The sequence below is a fragment of the Corvus moneduloides genome, chromosome 4 (assembly GCF_009650955.1).
Source record: "Corvus moneduloides isolate bCorMon1 chromosome 4, bCorMon1.pri, whole genome shotgun sequence".
Lineage (NCBI taxonomy): Eukaryota > Metazoa > Chordata > Aves > Passeriformes > Corvidae > Corvus > Corvus moneduloides.
In genome coordinates, this window is record NC_045479.1 from 45567673 (window position 1) to 45589964 (window position 22292).

General features: G+C 39.9%; 2 protein-coding genes across 10 annotated transcripts in view; one reads left to right on the top strand and one right to left on the bottom strand.

Annotated features, from left to right (window-relative positions):
* PRICKLE1 (prickle planar cell polarity protein 1) overlaps positions 1-7901 on the top strand; it is a 66540-nt gene extending 58639 nt beyond the window's left edge. For all 5 annotated transcript variants that reach the window (XM_032105286.1, XM_032105287.1, XM_032105288.1 and 2 more), the window contains exons 3-8: positions 882-995; positions 1755-1892; positions 2391-2594; positions 3117-3303; positions 3443-4306; positions 5665-7901. In XM_032105286.1, coding sequence (XP_031961177.1) covers positions 882-995; positions 1755-1892; positions 2391-2594; positions 3117-3303; positions 3443-4306; positions 5665-6521 — 2364 coding nt within the window. In that variant the 3' untranslated portion in view covers positions 6522-7901. The remainder of the gene's footprint in view (positions 1-881; positions 996-1754; positions 1893-2390; positions 2595-3116; positions 3304-3442; positions 4307-5664) is intronic.
* Positions 7902-12926: 5025 nt separating this feature from the next.
* PPHLN1 (periphilin 1) overlaps positions 12927-22292 on the bottom strand; it is a 64238-nt gene continuing 54872 nt past the window's right edge. For all 5 annotated transcript variants that reach the window (XM_032105295.1, XM_032105293.1, XM_032105294.1 and 2 more), the window contains one exon: positions 12927-13324. In XM_032105295.1, coding sequence (XP_031961186.1) covers positions 13115-13324 — 210 coding nt within the window. In that variant the 3' untranslated portion in view covers positions 12927-13114. The remainder of the gene's footprint in view (positions 13325-22292) is intronic.

Below are 22292 nucleotides of genomic sequence, written 5' to 3' on the forward strand. Positions count from 1 at the left end.
TTTTCATCTGCCTTCACAGTAATAAGCTGTTGACCTGAGCATTATTTAAATCTGTATGGCAAGTAATATCTTTGCCAATAGTCTGCTCTTACAGCCCCAGGCCTCGTGACAAGCTGGAAACTGCATAGGAAGAACAATAAATCTGTAGCTGTTCCACAAAAATATTTTTTGCCATTGGGCTTTGTCGTAGTGTTCATTACAGCTTTCCTGTCATAATATTCTTCTAAAAAAAAAAAAAAAAAAAGAGTGAAGACTGATACAAAAACATTCATCCTGTGAAAATTTCCTGGTTAATTTGCATCTGATTGAAATGTGGCTGGATCCAGCCTCCTCCCAAGGGAAGGATGTTTCCACCTTCTTACCAAAGCCCACATGGAAGCAATGAAAGCTGATGCTTTGGGTGAACCTGATCAGTAGGAGACTACAAAACAGCTTTTGTCTCAACAATGTGTAAAATGCAGAGAGCAAATTAAATTTGTTTATATAGTGGCTGTTTTCTGGAAAGCTTCATGCCTTGTGTGGTAAATTGCAGAGGGAAACTTAGAATTTCCATGGAGTCGTTGACCAGCCCTGAAGGGGGTGGGAATAATGAGAACATTAAATGTGCATAATTTATGATACCCCCCTAATTGTCACTGCAAATTGCATTCCAGAAAAGCAATTCAGCAGCTGGGTGCTAGTTTTATCAGAGACTATTCAGGTTTGCTGAGCTGGTTCATCTGGGTCTTGTATTTTCAGCACAAACCCTCTCACAGTCTAATGTAGCGTGACCTCTTCTTCCTTCGTAAATCAGACCTGAGATAAAACAGTAGCCAAAGAACACTGGCAGTGCTTGGGGCATGTGTGTCTCTGGGTCTGAACTCTGTGTTTCTCCTGGTCAGGTCCAGCTGTATTTTGCCTCCTTGCCAGAGGAGAAGGTCCCTTATGTTAACAGCCCTGGAGAGAAACACCGGATTAAACAACTTCTGTATCAGCTGCCACCCCACGATAACGAGGTAAACACAGAATTGAGGATGAACCGTCGGGGCTTGGGTCTCCCTGGCAGCTTTTCCGTGGACAATTACCTGCCTGTGTATTTATTACAAGCCTAAACCGTGGCCTGCAGTGGCATCTGAGCTATAAAGCAGCACGGTGTGTATACTGAGTCCATTGTTCAGCTGTCCACTTGGCTTGTGTGCAGATAAGAGCTGTCTGGAAGGACACTGCCTTTGCTTGTTAGGGAGGCTGGTGTCACTGCAATAAACTTAACACAAGTTGGTTTTATAGTGTTTGCAGCCACCCACCAATTACCAGGAACCTACAAATTCCTGGAATTGCATTGTAGGCACAAAAAGGATGCTTTGTGATAGTAAAAGGTTTGCATCTCAGTTATGCAGTGTAATTTGGAGTAGAAGTGGAAATAACAAACAAGCTCTTTGTAAGGAAAGGGGCGGGGGTGTCACTACTTAAGATCTTGTGTATACCGCAACACTTAGTCGTGGGCACTTAACCATAATTCTAAAGGACAATATTATGGCTGATTTAGCGTCATTCCATTATTAGCAGCAGATTTTGGATTAGCTTTTAAAAGTCTCTTTCTTGCCTAAACAACTCCTCAGTTTAGCATGGAGGGTTTTTTCCTGTAATGGGGGAAAAGTTTCATGATGATTGGCAGCATGCCTGATGAATTCCTTGCATATATGCACTTACTTACTCATCTGCTACATTAAAAGCTCAGTCTCAGACAAAAAGTTGTCCTGTGTTTTCACTGGAAGGTGAGATACTGCCAGTCGTTGAGTGAAGAGGAAAAGAAGGAGCTGCAGATGTTCAGTTCTCAGCGCAAAAAGGAGGCACTGGGACGAGGCACTATTAAACTACTCTCCCGAGCAGTGATGCACGCCATTTGTGAGCAGGTAACACACTGGTGCCACAAGCCAGCTACAGGGCTGAATAATGTAAAACTACAGTAGCTCAATATCAAAATTTAAACTTATCCCTGTCTGTCTGAAAACAACAACAACAATAACAGATTATTTTTGAAACTGCATGGAAGAAGAAAGAAGGTAGTGCTTGCTTAAGCAAAATGTACCTTTGATACTGGGAATGAACCGAGTCTTTGATGTATTTCTTACTCAAAAAAAAAACCAACCTAATGCTGCTCATACTAAAGTAATGACAAATAAAAAGCAGACATATGCTTTAAAATGTTATTTTGTATAAAATAAACTTATATTCACAAAAGGTTCATTGAGATGCAGTTCATCTAGACTAAAACTGATAACATTTTTTCCTCTTGTCAGAACTTTGGAATAAAATTTCATATTGGGTTTGGTGGTTTAACTTAGTTTAAATGTAAGAAGCTAGTAGAGCGTTGAATGGGAACTGTGCTCACTTTCTGGGTTTGTTCCTAGTGTGGTACAAAAGTAAACGGTGGTGAAGTTGCAGTTTTTGCCTCAAGAGCTGGGCCTGGTGTGTGCTGGCATCCCTCGTGTTTCGTGTGCTTCACATGCAACGAGCTGCTCGTTGACCTTATCTACTTCTACCAAGATGGAAAAATTCACTGTGGCAGACACCATGCTGAACTTCTCAAACCTCGATGTTCAGCCTGCGATGAGGTAAATAATCCACATTTTACAGCCAAGCTACACTCCTGTTGTTCAGCTGACAAACTGCATCACTTGAGAAATTCCTAACTCCAGATGCAGTCACTTAAGAAGTCAGGACACTGTTGCATAGCAGAGTTTGAAGGCTGAGGAGTATTTCATTTCTTGTCAAACTGGAAATATTACAAGCAGTAAGATGATATTTAGAAAGCAAACACCTGTTTGTGTTTAGAATTGAACATTCTCAAATATTCCAAAATACTATCCCTATAGAAGCTTCTTTAATGGCTGAGTTCCTAGGTTCCCTTTTTTTTTTTTGCTTTAGAATGTAGTTTTTCTATCTTTTTATTCTTGTTCTTATAGAAAAGGTCAATTGTTGTGGGAGATTGTTGTTTCTATCTTTGTATTGAAAAGGGAGCAAAATAAAAATAAATTTAGTGTGTGAACTGCAGAGTTTGGATATTTTATATGCTCTAACTCCCAAGGTGAGGTTTTGGCCACTTAACTAAAAGCATCCTTTTTATCTCTGGAAAGATAATTTTTGCTGATGAGTGTACAGAAGCTGAGGGTCGCCACTGGCACATGAAGCACTTCTGTTGCCTCGAGTGTGAAACGATCCTGGGGGGACAGAGGTACATCATGAAGGATGGGCGGCCGTTCTGCTGTAACTGTTTTGAATCTCTCTATGCAGAATACTGTGAGACCTGTGGGGAACACATTGGTAAGTGTGTCCTTTTTAAGTATTAAACTTACAAATTAAGGGAAAACCAATTTATGAAATTACTTCACATTCCAGAAGTATGAATTCTGCAAGTCATTTTTTAGAGAGACCCAGAGCATTGCTTTTTCTCCCTTTCCAGGTGTTGACCATGCTCAGATGACCTATGATGGACAGCACTGGCATGCCACAGAAACCTGCTTTTCTTGTGCTCAGTGCAAGACCTCTTTGCTTGGCTGCCCTTTCCTTCCAAAGCAAGGGCAGATTTACTGTTCAAAAACGTGCAGTCTGGGAGAGGATGTTCATGCCTCCGACTCTTCTGATTCTGCGTTTCAGTCTGCTCGATCCAGAGATTCCAGGAGGAGTGTCCGCATGGGAAAAAGCAGCCGGTCAGCTGACCAGTGCCGCCAGTCTCTCCTCCTGTCGCCGGCCCTCAATTACAAATTTCCTGGCCTTTCAGACAATGCCGATGATACTCTTTCTCGTAAGCTGGATGATTTAAGCCTTTCTAGGGAAGAGGCAGGCTTTGTTAATGATGACTTCTGGAAAGGAAGAGTAGAGCAAGAAATGCCTGAAGACCCTGAAGAATGGGCTGAACATGAAGACTACATGACTCAACTTCTTCTGAAGTTTGGTGATAAAAGCCTCTTCCAGCAGCCCACTGAAGTAGACATTAGATCAAGTGAACACTGGATTTCTGATAGCATGGTCAAGAGCAAGTTGGACTTGAAAAAAAATAATCCAAGCCTAGCAAGTAAGAAGTATCAATCAGATATGTACTGGGCCCAGTCACAAGATGGTTTGGGAGACTCTGCATATGGCAGCCACCCAGGCCCTGCCAGCAGCAGGAAAATCCAGGAGCTAGAGATGGAACATGGGGCCTCAGGGTACAAACATGACCAAACACCATGGTATGGAGGTTCACTTGAATGTTTGTCTGACCTGAAACAGCAAGAACAAAGTGTTCGAGACTCAATGGATTCCTTGGCTTTGTCTAACATAACAGGTAATGGAGAAATAAATGAATGGTTTTGATGGAGAGGTCAACAAAAGCAGGCATTGTGGGAGTATTTTAAAGGAAGATTTTTCATTTCACTGATTTCTAAAAAGCTTTAGAATCAAGAGATGCATGTAAAGTAGGCAGTAGCTTTTATCAAGCACATAATCTTTTACAGGATATGTTTCTGCTACTTAAATCCTATTGGATTCTTCTCCTTTCCTTTTGAATTCTCGTTCATTTCCTTAAAGAAAAAAAATCATTGATGTTAAACAGAATAAGAACAGTCTTAAACTACACATTTGTTATATACAGACCACTGCTTTAAGCAAATGACTATTTTTCAATACCTTATGTATTAAGAAGTTGCATTATATATTAGGATGATATTAAAGATAATCTGCAAAACACTTTAGATAATTTCCTAATTTGCTTCTAAAAATATGGAGGAAATCTGAAAGGATGGTAAACTTCTTAGCTGTAGAAAATTAGGTTTATGAGATTATCTTTCCCCATTGACTAAAGGGAAACTGGTAATCCACTTCCATGAACCTCCTTGTCAAACGTGATTGAAGTTGCCCAAAGGGATAAAGCGTGCATTAACCTTCCTTTCCTATTTCTGTACAAAAAGCCCAAACTTGGCAGTTACAGACCCATTTGAAATGTTGTTCAATCATTGTCTCCTTTCCTTTCCTCCTATAACCCAAATTACTGCAGCTACTTGTCTAGCTGAGGCCCAGCCACAGGCTGGCTGCATTTGCCAAGCAGCAATGGAGGAACTGAGGAGGGCAGCTTGGTTCAGGGGGCATGGGAGGAGGAGGCACTGGAGGTATTGCACCTGGGACCATCACAGGGCATGTGACGCTGCTGTTGTGGCAATGAAGGGTCAGTGGACACAAAGGTGGAGTACAGCAGACCAGCTTACTTTTGATGATTTTTGGAGAGTAAGGATCCTTCTTTGCAAGGCAGTAAGCTTGGCTTTCCTGTTCCAACAGCTGGAACATGAATTTGGCAATACCAGAAATGTGAAATATTTTAGCCTTAAGAATGGCAAGCACAGACTGTAGAATAATTTTAAGTAACCCTTTTTTCTTAAAAGGCATACCTGTATGTATGTTTCAAAATTTTAAACCCACTGAACTTAATGCTCTTGATGTCCTCATGACAGCTAATTCTTTGGTCATCAGAGCTAATATTTAAATGTTTTAAGTCAAAACAAAGCTTATTCTACTATGAAGGGGGTCTTTTTTGGTAATAGTTTAAAAAAACACTGGCTGACAAGAAATGCTTCATAGTTTGTTATAATACTTGTCTCTTTGATAACTCCTCTCATTTTCTTTTTCCTCCTTTCTCCACTCCCACCACAGGGGCTTCAATGGATGGAGAAGGCAAGCCACGACCATCTCTCTACTCTTTGCAAACTTTCCAAGAACTGGAGGTGGAGGACTGTGAGAAGATGAGTAACATGGGAACTCTGAATTCTTCAATGCTCCATCGGAGCACTGAGTCCTTGAAGAGTCTGAGCTCAGAGTTGTGCCAGGAAAAAGTCTTGCCAGAGGAAAAGCCGGTGCATGTGCCTGTATTGAGACGATCTAAATCCCAGTCTAGACCACAACAAGTGAAGTTTTCAGATGATGTTATCGATAATGGAAGTTATGAGAATCTTGAAATACGTCAGCCTCCAATGAGTGAAAGGACTCGTAGGCGTGTTTACCACTTTGAAGAGCGTGGAAATCGGCCTTCTCACCATCGTAGAAGAAGTAGGAAGTCTCGTTCAGATAACGCACTTAACTTGGCCACAGAAAGAAGAAGCTCTCCGAGGGAGAGATTTCGTTATTACTCCCCTCAGGATCATGAAAAATTTCTTCAGAATAGAAGCTCACGTGAGCTTCGGGCCTACATTCAAAATGCAGAGCTGTATGGACCATATGCCCATACCAGGTCTGACTATGCACTGCGGAATCAGGTGGTTGATAAATTTTTTGGATTGTATGGTGAGGAAGATGACTCCTGGTGTTCAACTTCATCCTCATCATCTGATTCTGAAGAGGAAGGATATTTTCTAGGACAGCCAATTCCACAGCCACGGTCACTGAGATATCCATACTATACAGATGATCTCTCTGGTCCAACTACTGCGTTATCTAGTTCTCAGTTTGGACAAAGGACAACCAAATCAAAGAAGAAGAGGGGACACAAAGGAAAAAATTGTATTATATCTTAATTAATTACTAATATTTCTTAATTGGGAGGACCAGTCAATTCTGTAGCTACAGTTTGAACCACATCTTTTTATATTAATAATTGTACTTAGGCAAGTTGCTAAAGTTCGTAATGCTTTGCCAGTGTAAATGATAACCGTGCCAGAGTTTACATTGTAAAAGTAACAGTCAGAAATGTCACCACCCCGAATGATCTGCTCAGATACTGCTAGGTTTACATACTGTGTTTCAGCTGTCCAAATACTGTTACTGCAGTTCTTAATACAGACTTTTTGTAGACATTTTATTTTATGCTCACTATTCACCTACATTGAATGATCTGAGAGGATTCAACAAAGATCAAAAAATAAAAATGTCAGTCCTGTGCTGTAGCTGTATACACACAGAGTGATCTTTGACTTTTTCCTCTTGCTGCCAAGAAAAAGAAGGCTCTATACTGTGCCCTTTCTTCACTGATAAAGCTCACTCTTCCTCATTCAAGTTTCCATACAAAAACTGGATTCTTTTTATTTGGGAAAATGCTCCTTAAAAAAGGAAAAATTGTAATGTGGGAGCTAAAATGCTTGAAGCCTTGATGTATCCTAAAGCAGCAGTGAATGTTTTGTACATTTAACTTTCATGGTTTTTCCTCTACAATTTTTGAGAAAGTGTGAGGTGGTTGGTTTTGGGGGTTTTCACATGCCTGTTTAAAGGAAGATATTAATTCAGCTGCTGGAATTGGACTTGGCTGCCAATGAGTTGTGATGTTTTTTCTGTCATGCCCCCTACCCCCTCAGCAATGAGAGAGGTACAGCTGCTGGAGTCCTTTGCTCAGGCATGTAACCCCATTTAAGTCAATGGATCTACTTATGTAACAAATATTTTCATATGGGCTTAAAGGATTAGGCTCCAGAATTGTGTCTTTTCACATGCATTATCCAGGTTTTAAAATGTATTAGCTGCAATTCTAAGTCAAAAAACAATGATATTTATAATGTAGTATTTCATAGGCTTAAATGTATTCGTAATTTAACAGTGCAAATATAAATGTACATACTGTACAGTTAAAAGTTTTAAAATCTGAATATTTTTATATCCCTGAATTTGAAGAAGTTTGTTACAATATCAAACTAGATTTGTTAGGGGTTTAACAGCAGTGTTATGGATGAAATATTGCTTGTATTTTAGTCAGGGGGTTTAAGTTGAAAAATGTTCAGTGCAAAACAGCTTAATTTTGTCTACTAGGTATTAAAAGCTCTGTATGCATGGTGGGGCTATGTAAATACTCTGTATGGCCCTCTTAATCTTGCAAGTATTATTTATGGATCAAGCAAAATGTAAACTATATAAATGTAAAAACCACACAAGCTTGGAATATATCATTACAACCAGTATGCAACTCCTGTGGATGTGGATTTTTTTATTATTGTTGTTCCTCCTTCCCCAAAAGTAATTTCTAAAGTTTGCCTACCTAAAGGAAGAGAGATACTGTGTGGTTCTAGAAGGCAAGCTGGCAAAAACTATACAGCAGGTAATCACAGTAGTTGACTTGAACTCAGCTGTGGAGCAGAAGCAGCTCTTTTAAGTTATAATAAACTTCTTCCACTGCTTTAAATAAAGGGCAGAAATTTGTTAACAGTGACATCCACTAATGAAGATAGTAAATGCTAAAGCCATTGGCTTTCTGACGACCTGAAGAAAGGAAACTAATGAAATAATAGATGCTTCTTACCAAAAACAGCTGTCAAATGGAACTAAGCTTGCCCTTCTTGAGGATAGAGAAGTATGGAAACAAAAGCAGTGTAGGAGTAAGGGAGGGAATGAACACCAGCACTGCTTTGCATCAAACAAAATGAAGGTATTGCTAAGGGTAATCAGACTAGCAGTTACTTGCTTGTATTTTTCAGGGTAAAATGAACAGCAAATCCTTTCCTCCCAGAGGTGGTTCTCACTATGTAAGTCACGTTCCTAGTACTAACAGCTCTCGTGGAGGTGAAAGCTGACCAAAGCTATGCCCAGTCCCTCAGGTGCCCCATGGGTGCCTCAGGGGGTGCTTCCAGCTGGCTGCTGCGGGGCTCAGGCAGCTTTCCCAGCAGCCCATGTGCCTGCTGTGCTTAAGTATGTTACAGCCACCACACTGGTGGGACTTATGGGGCTGGAGATGCTGACTTGTTAATAACCTTCCCCAGGATGCTCCAACAATGATTAGGACCTTCCATTCTCACCTGCATTTCCAAAAATGGGAAACTAGGATACTCAGAAACAAAATGCTGTGTCACTACTGCTGTGTCCTTTGTTCTGCCAAGTAACTACCATCTCATGGAGAAATGTCTCCACAAGTTCTGATCCCTACACCATCTCCTGAGATGCAGCAGGTGTACTCTCCTGAACTGCAGTACCTTATGGAATATTACAGTTCTCCATAGATTGTTAGCTGCTTCTTAATACTTTCTGCTTTAAAAAAAGTTTAAAGATGACTATGCAGCTTTATTTTTTTCAGCTTGACATAAACAATATCTTATTATTTTTGACTTCTTATGAGAAATATTTCTAATTCATTCCTCCACCTTAAATATAAAGAGAATCGTATGGGATATAGAGTCTGTGACTAGCTCAAGACTCAGATACAGCCAGAAAAGTTCTGAAGTGTTGTTTGTGCTATTGGAAGTAGTACCTATATTCCAAGTGGAGTATATACCTTGGTAGGCTGAGTTAAAGACCATTTAATAGCTAAAAACAAACAAACAAGCAAAAACCCCCCCAAAAAAAACCTGAAGATACCAAATGACCACCAAAAAACCCACTAGCTCACCACTAGCCAACTACTACCCAGCCTGTCCTTGAACAGCAAGAGCCCTGGCCCCATCCCTTGTTTTATATGCTGAGCATGATGCTCTACCACCTGCGGGCAGCTGTCCTGGCTGTGTCCTCTCCCAACATGTTACGCACCCCCCAGCATCGTCACTGCTGGGGTGGGCTGAGAGGCAGAAAATTGATTCTGTGTAAGCTCTGCTCAGCAATAGCTAAAACATCCCAGTGTTACCAGCATGTTTCCAGGACAAGCCTGCAGCACAGCACCACTGCACCAGCTACTCTGAAGAACATTTAACTCCATCCCAGCCACACCCAGTACAACCTTCAGGACAGGGAAAAATACTACGGCAAAATATTATCCTTATCTTCATCAAAACTGAAAATCTTGCAGACAAGAGGGTGACAAGGATTTGGTCCTTCTCTGATATCCGGCATTACCCTCTTTTCATATCAATAGTGGTTTTGTTGCTGGTTTTCACCTTTACTGCTTACCCTGTCACTCAAAGCTGCCAACTTGCCCAAGTGAGGTCACAGAGGTAACCACTTCAGTCTCGGCAGATAGCACTGAATTTCCTTCCATTTCCACCTTCTTTTTTACTTTTTAAGAGTATCTGCAACATTAGCAAGTGCTTGGAGTAATTTCTGTTTTCAGGAGCTCTGAAGATGACAAACTAAATTTCTCCATCACTGCATGTTTCCTTCCCCCAATGCTCTTCCTGCAGCTTTCCAGAGCCCCATTGAGGCTGACCACTAGACCAGGGACAATTTATTTTCTTACATTGACATGAAGCTAATCCAAACTACATACCTGTAAAGCAAGCAAGACTAAAAGCCATGTTTTTTCCTTAAGTTAAGGGACTGCCATAGTATATTTTACTTACATCAACTGAAAGCATACATCACAAAACGTTAAATGCAAACATTCAACACAATGCCAAGTATTAGATGGAAAATCAGTTACTTATCACTTACAAATGTGAATTAAACCTTTCACAGAAATAGCACTTATAAAAAATTCAAAAGACTCATTAGTTCACAAGTAAAGTTTAATCGATTAAAAAAAAAAAAGTCAGATTAAGCAAAAGATTAGGTGTAGTGAATGGGGTTACCTCAGGCTGGCAGCCAGCCACCGGTGAGACTCCACAGGGCTCAATTTTAGGGCCAGTGTTCTTTAATGGAGCTAGACGAGTCAAATGTACAGTGAGTGAGTTTGCTGATGATACTAAAGTGAGAGGACTCCCTTAAGAGTAGAGAAGTCCTGCAGAGAGATCTGAACAAACAAACGAGCTGGGGGGCATCACCAGCTGCACGAAGTTTTAACAAGAGCAAGCGCCAGATTCTCCACCTGGAACAGGGCAGTCCTGACCATCCGTAAACTTGGGAAATGAGAAGTTGGATGCAGCCCTGCAGTGATTTGGGGGTCCCGGTCCATGGCAAATTAAACATGAGTCAGCAGTGCCCTGGCAGCCAGGAGGGCCAAGTGTGTCCTGGGGGGCATCAGGCACAGCATCACCATCTGGGCATGGGAGGGGATTGTCCCGCTTTGCTCTGCACTGGGGCAGCCTCACCTTGAGTTCTGGGGGCAGTTTTGGGAGCCACAATGTAAGAAGGATATAAAGCTATTGGTGTGTCCAGAGAAGGGTGATCAAGGAGGAGACTGAGGGGTGACCTCACTGCATTCTACAGGTTCCTCAAGGTGGGCAGCAGAGGGGCAGGCACTAAATTCTCTCTGGTGACCACTGACAGGACTCAAGGAAATGCAATGAAGCTGCATCGGGGGAAGCTCAGATTGGACATGAGAAGGTGATCAGGCTCCCCAGGGAAGTGGTATAGGCCCAAGCCTGCCAGAGTTCAAGGAGCATCTGGACAATGTTCCTAGTGGTTCGGCAAGGAGCAGGGAGTTGGACTCAACCATCCCTACAGGTCCCTTCCAACTTGAGATATTCTATGATTCTGTGACTGTAACCTTAGGTCTTACTTTACAGAAAAGCACTTGAAAACTTGGATACTTTTATAATAATAAGCTTAATCAGGCTTCTAACAAAGGAAACTCCTAACAAACTGTACAATAACAATGGAGATTTTTAATCAAAAATATATTACACACAGTTTTATTATTTTTTCCCATTAGCATTTCTAACCCAAAGTAGAAACTCAGGTGTAACATCCTGAAGGCTCTCAGTCCTGAAGGCAAGTAGAGAAGTGCTGTAGTTATGCTTCAGCATCAGAGAAGACTTTGACTGATCTCAATAAACCAGGTTGTTGCCAGAAGGGGTGGTGGGTCAGGTCTCACTACTATGTCACAACAGCTTGCCTCTCCTCCCCTCTCTCCCTTGCCAAATTATCATCCTGTGGGATTCATGAGCTGATTCCCACTCACTGTGCAGCCCACACAAGTGGTCCCAGCTGCTAACAAGGGCAGTAGCTGTAGATCATCTCCTTTGAGCAATGTGAACTCTTAGAAAACAAGAAAAGCCAACTGCAAAACCTCCCCTTACTGACCTGAGAACTAACCAGGCATCTCAGGAATCTGATGCAATGCGTATTTAATACACCACATCAAGATTTGCATGTGTAAGATGCTGTGACACACAGAGTACCTTGTACATGCAAAATCATTGCTATTTCATTTATGTTTCTGCACACCATTCTGATGAAATCTGGAAATAATGAGTTATTAGTCCTTTTACAGAGTTTCATATGTTCTAAATGCAAGTGTATACAAAACAATCATGCTTATACTTACCTCTTTGTGATTATGACTCAAGTTACCCCTTTCCTAAAATGTTCACCAAAAAACCAGTATCTTAATAAATGTATTAAATTGCCTGGATTTCACTGAGAGCCTCTTGGCTTTCCTCAACCACTGTTCTGGAACTGCAAGTTGTTCTGTCTTTCACTGCCCACTTCCCTTGCCATCCTCGACACCCCAATTCCTGCTCCTTCTTGAAGTTGGAAATGAAGATTACACACAGCTTCCTTATAGTTAAAACTAATGGATGAAAAGGCTTGAGAAGTTGTAAGTGGGGAGAGGGACAGAGTAGGAAAAGGGACCTTACCCTGCTCAGTGGCTGCCTGCAGCTACATTCTGTACAGTGTAGTCAAAAACAGAGCAAATAGTAACAAAAAATGGAATCCATCCTACATAATACTGCTTACTAGTAATGAGGCATGATATGGAAAACACCAAAACCTAAAAGGCATTTGCAGAACCTGCGATTAGAACAAAAATACAGCACTTCTTACATCAAGTAGTTAATTGTTCTGGCAGTCAGAGACTAGAGATAACCCCTAGTGTAATTTTACAGAATTAATCTGAATTTTAAAATTAAACCGGAATAAATAATTTAAATCATAATTGTGACCAATTTTGCAAGTTTTCCCTTCCTATAGTATGTATAAGACATATTTGTGCATAACTTGAGGAATGAGAGCAGCTTCGTGTAATTTTAATAAAAAATACAATGTTTCAAGTTACTTGTAAGCATCAAAACGTAAGTGTACAGACATCAGACTGATCATTTTCTCCAAGGTAACCGTGTAGAGGCTTCAAAAACAGTTTGTTGCTTTACAGGACTTTTGAAAAGAACGTCCTTTCAAAGGAATACATGACAACAAGAACCGGTAGGAAGAATACAATCGTGGAGACCACAGGGGACAAGGGAACAGCCACCTGAGCCATTACAAAGGAGCACAGGCCTTGGGTTCAAACCTTCAACAAGAGCTCCTCTTTCCCCGCAAAAAGCAGATTTATGTAGTATGGCAGACACAATGCAGAGGACCCAAAAGCACATTTTTGTCCTTAGTATGAGCCCTCTTTGAAAGACTCTGGTACATCTTGGTTGGCAGCATCGTACTGAGCAATGAAATGTTTGAGTTCTTCAATGCATCGCTCACCTATTTCATGCAAATTCTGCCTCAGGGCAAACTGAATGGACTTCTCTAATGATGGATCTTTATCAATTAGCATCTTCACTACCATGCCAAAGGTTTCACAGTCTTGTCTGTAGACCTAGAAACAACACATTTTAGGAAATTATTAAATGCAAGACCCTTTACACATTAGCACACCAGCAACCTCATTGAGTTAAATCCAAATGTAACAAAGGATATTGGATATAACGTGAGTTTCAGCTGTAAAACTTACTGGCCATTTCCTCTCTCCTGACCTGTGCTAATACAAATGTAGCTAGCTCAGTGCTATCTGGATACCAAAAATAACTTTTATGGGATGAAATGCCATAAAAGAGAGATTAAGTTCTCCTTGCAGCAATATTTAATAAATAATGGTAGAGCAGAGTACAAACACTAAACCAGATTTTCTTTTCACTTCAATATATTTAAAATTAAACTTTGGAATGTCTAGCAATCTCAATCTTCATACAAAGCACAGATAATTTAGTTTGTTATCTTTCCTAATACTTTAAATACAAGTTGTGTTTAAATAATTTCACCAAATTTTGTTTGTTTTATATGTGTTTCTTGTAGAAGTCTTTGACAAAGATGACTTTAATTAGTTTGGATTGCACTGGTGATTCAGTCACTAAGGATTAAAGAAGTCCTGGCAGTGGTTTACCTGAACCCATCTGACCTTCTCCCACAGAGAATGAAGAGTCTGCAAGTCAGTTACGCACCACATTTGAGGTGAAGTAACTTTTCATTATCACTGCAACTGTTTTTCAGCAACATATGACCACACTCTTATGCAACTTCCAAAGCAAGTCAGTGACATTAAATTTTTTTTCCAGATTCCAGCTAAGTTTATTAATCTACATACCCAGCAAAAAAAGGAACTTCCCAAAGTGTTCCAACTGCTAGATGCAGTTAATTTTCAAACCGGTTAGGCCAATTTCCATTTAGAAAATACATTAGCTTTTTGAATGAAGTAAGTTTTCTATCTCCATATATCCTTTTTTGAGGAAAAAAAGCTAAATGTTGATATTCTTCAAAGTATGATTATATTTTAGTATTGTCTGCTTGTCTTAGAACTATTTTTTCACAGAGATGTGCAACCCTTTCCTTTCACATTTATCTGTATTGTGGACACAAATGATACAACTGTATGTAAGCAATTCCTCATTACTAAAAATTAAAGAAAATACCAAACAAAACACACCCATCCCACCCCCAATGAAAACCCACCAAAATAACCCATTCATAAGAACCAGTCTGAGGTCAGCTCAAGCATATTGATGTCAGAAAACCAGTAAAAAAATCCCAACATTCTGCACAAAACTAAACAAACACAAACTATTCTTAGAAACACAATGATTATCATGATACCTTCAATAAAGACAGTTCTTAAATGCTTAACAACATACTCTAGGTAAACAGTTTAAAATCAGACCCACTTTTCAAACACTGGATGGCAAATAAAAAGAAACCTTTAGGCAGACACTAGTCTTCAGTGGAGAGTAACAAGTCAAAAAGAAGAGTGCAGCCCAAACCAAACTTGAGCTAAACATTTTTAAGTGTGGAAATGCACATGGCATTTTCTCAGAGAGGGGTTTATAGTTCTTTGGTAGTAAAATAACAGCACAAAACCCAGACTCTGAGAGCTCATGCTCCATAGCAAGTAAAACATGGTACTTGGTAAAACAACTTCAAGCAGAGAAAATCTGCATTACTTTTTCTCTCTTCCCAAAGAAAAAGCTCAGGAAAAATCGCTGTCTCTGATTAGCCATATGACAGATGGGATTTTGCTTAAGCTACCCTTTCAAGTACTTGCAGCATGCTTGCTCACACCTTCACGGAATGATTTCTGAAATGGTTTTTCTCCCCAAAGCTATTATGCGTTGGGGAAAATAGTTCATTTTTTTTTTCTTATTGCATATCTGTTTGACCTATTTTATCACAAAGTAGTCAGACCAAGGATGTGTGAATGATCTTCCACAGGTACACAAACATAGTAACCGTGAGTCTCCAGAAGACCCTGACACTAAGAGACAACACAGATGCATTGCCCCGCCTTCTGCATGGGGAGGCTACAACTGAAGGAAATGCTCTACTTTTCATGGGTCTTCAAACTAATGGCAAATAGTGCTGCTACTTCTCCCACACACCACAAAGAACTAACCCAGATTAAATTCTCTGACTCCTAGCATATAAGTATTAGCTTGATCTAAGCACATTTTTCTTCCAAACTCTTGCAAAAGAAGACGTGGAAGAGAATCAAGACAGCCATTGTCGTCACTGCATCTGCAGTCAGAAGTCACTCTGCCATCACAACAATCTCGAAACTAAACACCTTCATACAAGAGATGAATCTTTTCAATACTTTGTGACAAAAGACTTAAAAAAAATAGAATTTACCTAAATGAGGGGAAGAGGGCAAAAGTGGAGCAAGAAGACAGTTTTAACAACAGAAAACAAAGAAAACAGCTTAGCTCCTCTAACAATAATTGAGCAATTTTCTCTCTACAATCTTTCTGCCCCAGCTGCTAATTCTGATCCTCCTGGTACAATCTGCCTCCTTCACTATTGTGCTGATAAATCTATTTGTATAGCTGCAACGTCCCAATTGTGCTGATAAATCTATTTGTATAGCTGCAACGTCCCAATTGTGCTGATAAATCTATTTGTATAGCTGCAACATAAATTGCATCACTGAGATGCTCCCTTTTAAAATTACTTCCCCCTCCAAGTAATGTGATTCAGTGATTCAATTCTAAAACCAGATGCATCAGCACAACTGAAGGAGCTGTGAGCCATGGTCTTAAAGTGAAAACTTCACAAACTAGTTTATACCTGAAGCCAAGGCACAACTACCAACTTTCAGAGATAAGTTACTATGCTTTACAGAAGGAAATGGAGATTATCAATTACAAGAGTATCAATACAGAATACGTCAATTACAGCTTAATGGTACAATCAACGATTTGAAAAATTTGTGAAAGCACTGAAAGCTCTTGAAAGAAGAGGATGGTGGCATGACATTAACATCTATCAGAATACAAGGAGGCTATTTCTGAAAAATAAGCTGAGAATGTGATGCTTGAGGAAGAAAGAAAACTGCAGAAAATATTCCAACCAAGCAAAAAGAGCTCTCTGTTGGAGAAAAATACCGGAAGAACTTGTGACCCAACAAGGTATGAAAAGAACCCTATCTTTAAAATTCCAGCTGATACTGATTTTGAGCTCAGACCATGGAAAGCTCATCTGTAAACATCTGGAACTAAAACCTGAAAATGATTCCATGTGTGGGGAAAGAAGAAATAACATTTTTAAAATGAAAAACAAGAAAGGGAATGATACCAGTGAACTGATTATTCTGTCTGACATATAAATCAGATAATCCTGAAAACAGCTAGAGCCACAGGGTGATCATTTACCGAGGCCCTAGCGTACATTTATTCTCTGACCTAAGTTACAGCACCAGCATAATGGAAAGAGCATGTAAAACTTTAGTAAGCAGATGAAAGAGAAGTAGAAACAGCTGTTCTGCTTCCAAATACATGAATATATTTATTTTATATACACATGCTGTATATAGCTATATATACATGCAGTCTTGCTTCTTCTGTGCATGACAAGTATTTAAGCTGAATTCAAGTTCTTTGAAGTGTTTTCCAAAATCAGCACATCTAGCATCTGTGAGGTCAGAGGATCACAAATATGCATACTTTTGTATTATTCTCATGGAATTTAGCTCTTCTTATTGTTACATGATAAGGGCATAGAGGCTTTGGCTGAGATCAGCCATGCCACTCTCCGTATAAGTACTTGATGCAAATATAAAGTTGTGATGCACCTGCAATATGTTAGTGAAGACACCTCATTTATTTGAGAAAGCTAAACCAAAACTTGTGCTTAGAACTGTTTAAATACAGCTGAAAGACATTTACTTCCAGACGTAGTTAGAGAAATGGCGATGTCAGTTGCCCAGGTTGGAGGTGATCATTCTGCCTAGAACTCCCCAGGCAGAATGAAACTTTTGAGAACTCCCTCATCTACAACTACACCAAGTTTTCACAGTGAACTTCAAAGTGCCATCAACAATGTCCTAAGTTACATAATATATGACACTGACATGAAAGAAATTATGGATACCACACATTCTCTTCTTCCAGCTCAGCTGTGGAATGTTAACCTCTGAACAGGAAGAAAGAGGGGCAGAAGCAAGCACATGGAGACTGCTCATGTCTTTGACTGCTATATCCCTCTTCCAGTGATAATGTAAAAATGGTTTTAGGCTTAAACCAAAGAAAAACATATTGGATGGCTTTGCTGATAGGTGAAATTATACATTTCTAGGGAATACCGTGACAACATACCTACCACTCACTGACAAAGTCCATATAATTTTCTTTTTCTGACTAGCACAGCACCATGTTTTTCCCCAAAACTGTTCCAGAGCCACATGTGCACTTTGTGCAACAGAGCTGTTGGACAACATAAACAGTAATGACAACAAAAACTAGAACTTAAGATGTCCTCCCCTGCAAATGACTACAGGTTGCAGAAAGTTATAAGAGCAATCTTGATCTCAAAGTCTTGCATACCTGGCCAAAAACCAGCTTTATTTCAACAGCAAGAGCAGACACGGTATTCAAAGGGGATAAGGACAAGCCTTATTTCAACCCATGCATCAAGTTTCCCCAGCTTAGCTCAATGGTCTGTGCAAAGGAAAGTTTTTTAACTTTTCAAGGTGACTCAGAACAGCTAAAACCACAGAATCTGTTCTAAACAGGCTTTGAGGAAATGGGAAACAAGAGAGAAGTTCTCTGATGATTGGAATGACTCTCTGGAAGACTGGTCCCACCAGGATAGTTAGCCTCTGTATCTCTCATGTCCACAGCTTGTAGAAAGTAGAACTGAGTAGCAAATGCGAGATGTAAATTTCTCCCGTCTCAGAAAGGACTCGAATGAATCTCTACATCTCATTTCTGGGAGAGCTGTTCTAATGGATGTGCTCTAGTTTATATGCAGGTATTAAAACATTTTCCTCTCCAGATATGGTTTTGAATGAATATGACACTATGTCACTTTTTTTGAATGCTCTTGGCTTCATGCACACATGAAAGCCTCTTCAGTTGAATTCATCCTGGGACTTGCATATGCCAAGCTTGAGCAGCTACATGCAGGAGATGAGGAAACTCCAGTGCAGAAGGGGTACGGTACTTCTGCTCACAAAGACAAGCAGGACCAGCAGACATGGTAAGGACCACATCCATTAGGTGGACAGGATGATTTAGCAAGCGAAATTGACGCCCATGATTTAATCTGTAATTTCCAACACCTTGATCTTTTCCTCACAGCCTTTCCTGGATTTTTTGAATATTCTTAGCATTCCATACATTTCAAGATTCATCTAACACTCTCTCGCCTCCGCCAGAACTCCTCAGAGCAACACGACACAAGCCCAGACTATCTGAGCAGCTCTGCACCATATGTACACAGCCCACCATCAGTGCCTGTGAGTCAGTACTCATCTTCAGAGATGCCTGCTCTCAGCTCCTCATCCAAGGGCCAACGACCCCCAAGGCTCAGTTAACACAGGGGAAGGAGCTGGGTTGTGGCTCAGAAGCCATGTTAAATAGCCTGCAACCTTTAGATACTAACTCACTTTGAGAAGACCCAACATGCCCAGCAATCACAATTTTGCATCTGTGATTCATGCAAGTACTCATTTAATATATTATCTTACAGAAGACAGGAGCTTTTCAGTTACTAAGAGCATATTTCCCACAAGTATCAAATACTCCATGCAAGGAAGAAAGAAGCAACATGCTCACTGGCAGATTGATTTCTCACAACAGCAGAGCATGAACATGCAGAGCACAAGTACAGCACTAGTTTGAAAGCCATACCATGTCCATTCCAGACACTCCATGAGAAAACTGCTGGAAATTTCCCTCGATTCAGTGATGCCCCAGGGTCCCCCTACACTAGACAGAGATAACAGCTTTTGTTCTCTCACCTAAGCCATGATAGCTGGGTTGGTATAGCCCTCTGGTGGTATAAACTGGCTTCTTATTTCCCCTCCTCAGCAGACCTACAGTAAGTCTGACAAAGCACTCTTCAATTAACCAAGCCACATCTATGCCAGGTTTTCCCAGCATGGGTGAGACAGACTACGAGGTCTAATTTTTCTTCTACTCCTAACTAAAAACAATACTGGAATATTTCATAATATAGACCTAACTCTAAGCTGATTGCATATGCAGTCAAATTTGCATTTTAATTGTGCATGTAAGCTTAAGCAAATTGGGAAACTACTAAACATTGAACTGCCACTATCACGGCTTATTCTCTGTCGAAGACATCTTTTAAAAGGAATTACTACCTCTCCCCAAATCTCTTCTTTTTAATTTATTTATATGCTATCTTGGAATGTTTTTCAACCATGCAAATTTGATTTCAGTAACTTACCCAAAATTTGCTCCTCCAAACTACAATAAGTTAATCTTCTACTGAAAGAGTACAGAGAAATTTTCATCACTGCAGTGGCAATATAATGATACTGTTATGAGTACAAAATATAAGTTTATAGCTCCACGGTGCAAAGAATGCTCAGAATTGTCATTAAACCACTTGCAGACAATTTTCATGATCAAGACATTTAAAACTGATTTTCAACCAAGATGAACTAATTTTTATGGTTACAAAAAACTAAATTAACATAGAACAAATTCAATGCTTGGTTACAATAGTATACAGTTTACAATGGCATACAATTTTAAATTATAAAATATCAACAAGTGTACTCTATTCCTTTCTTAAAAACACACTAACAATTTTGCCCTGTATCCATGTAATATTTTCTGCACCCATTAATCAATGTGTTTATAGACCAACTAGATACTCATTGAAATGCAAATTGGAAGAAACAAGTTATTTAATATATTATGTAATAATGAACAATTCCATGTTAATTTGCTTCTTACTGAAGATATGCAAAACATTAAAGTTATTTGCACTTAAATGCAGTTCTTCCTCCCTTTCCAATGAAACTTTCAAGTTCCTTTTTAGGAACTTCAATAGATTTAATCAACTTTTAGAATGTAAGCCCACCATTTTTGGCATCTAAATATCTGACAGAAAAGTCTCCTGGAAGCCCCTTGTGGAGAACAGACGCTGACAGAGCCCTCACTTTAAAAGAGACAGGAATTCAGATTTGAAGTCTGCTTTGTCCTCAAGGACCAGAGCTGGCAACATGTGGGGGCAGCAGGTGAGCAAAGCACAGCAGGGACAGGTGCTGCGAGCCACAATGTTTCTGCTCAGCTGGTTTACAGCCCTTTGCTTCTAGATCATAGCATCATTCATCCCTTTGACTAAACTAATCTGATAGAAGAAATGCAGTCTGAAACAATGCCATCACAAGGCTTCCCCTTCATTTAAAAGTAGAATTCTAGTATGAAAAGAGATGAAAAGCGCTCTGTAAAATTGAGGGGCGGGTGTCTGTGTTAACAGTGGCCAACTCTGCTGAGTTTACAAACACATTTTCAAGGCTGAAAACCCTGAAGAGTTGGCTTGGGTCCTAAGACACAACCCTGGTCTTTTACATGCACGGAAGAAAACATGCAGGCAGAATTATTTACCTGTGTGAATCCATTACCTCCAGGTTTAGGCTCAAGACATCATCTAGATACTACTTTGCTTCATACCATGCCCCTCTTGACACCTGTGCAGTTACAGTGAAGCCAAGGGGTTTGAAATGGGGTGGAGCCCACCACTGCTTGGGAAAGCCCATGACTGGCTGCAGCATTCCATGGCTGCCCACATCAGCCTTCTCTGCCCACGGCTTCTGCTGTGCAGGGCTTGGCCCCTCGGCAACAATCATACCTCTGAAGAGAGGCTCCACACCTCGTCAACTCCCTTCTTCTTCCCTTCACCATCCCAAACAAAAAATTACACCTTTTTGTGCATTTCCTCAATGCTTATAGAGCAATCTAAAGATTGACATACAGCTTTTGTATGACACTGTTGAGGAGACCTAAAGAACAATATAATTAAAAAGCAATAGAAAGTGAAGTCCCTCAGCAAGGGCAGTATGTGTTTAAAGCTCTGTTTACCCAAGGACAGATCTGTAGAGCAAGGCTGCATAATTCAGAACCAACACAGCAGAAGTTGGTGCTATTTAGAAAACAAGAGTTTTAATTTATGAAAACTTACAAATTCCAAATAGTTACTCATTGCTTTAAAACTACTACACATGAGTTTTCAATAAGAAGCAAGAATTTATTTTAAATATATTGCTAGGAAATCCATGTGTTTAATATTTTTTTAATACTATGGTGGAAGATTTGACACAAATGTTTAAATGAACAAGAACTGGTACACAACAGAAATGTACACGATGATACACTTCATTTAATGCTACATTTTGGCAAGAGCAATTGTATCATTACTTCTTCAAGAAATGCCTTGCTTAGTCAAGCAGAAGTAGCTCCCATGTGGGAGAGCAAGAACTATTATGTTACATGGTTTTACTGGAGATAATTCTTTACTAAACCAATCAGACCACATAATAACAGCATTCTAACACCAACTACAGGCCCTTGGAGACCAGTTTGTGTGTGGCCTAGATTTCATAGGCTTCTTTACAACAGATGTGTTGGATGAGGGTAGTGTTACTTCATATATTAACTTGTGTGTTCCTTAGGTAAAACAGCAGTATGAGTCTAAATTCTGCCTCTTACATGTTCTTCTTACAGAAGGTGTGTGCCCTGTGCAAGGAGATGATAAACCTGAAATCCAAAAAAAATCCATTGCAATTACAATTCATCAGTTTCTAAACCTCGCTGAAAGTACTGACAATCTCTTGAAGACGTGTCAATGACATCTTTTCAGCTCATGTATAAGAATACCCAGCTGTATGTTTAAGAATGCCCTGGTACAAACAACTGTGCAGTCAAGTCCAAAAGTTGTAAAAGGGGAACTATTTATATATCTGATAATTTCTCTTTGTTCTATAATAATATGCAAACATAGAAACTGTATTTTTGTAGGAGCATAAATGAAAACAAAATCCTAAAAAT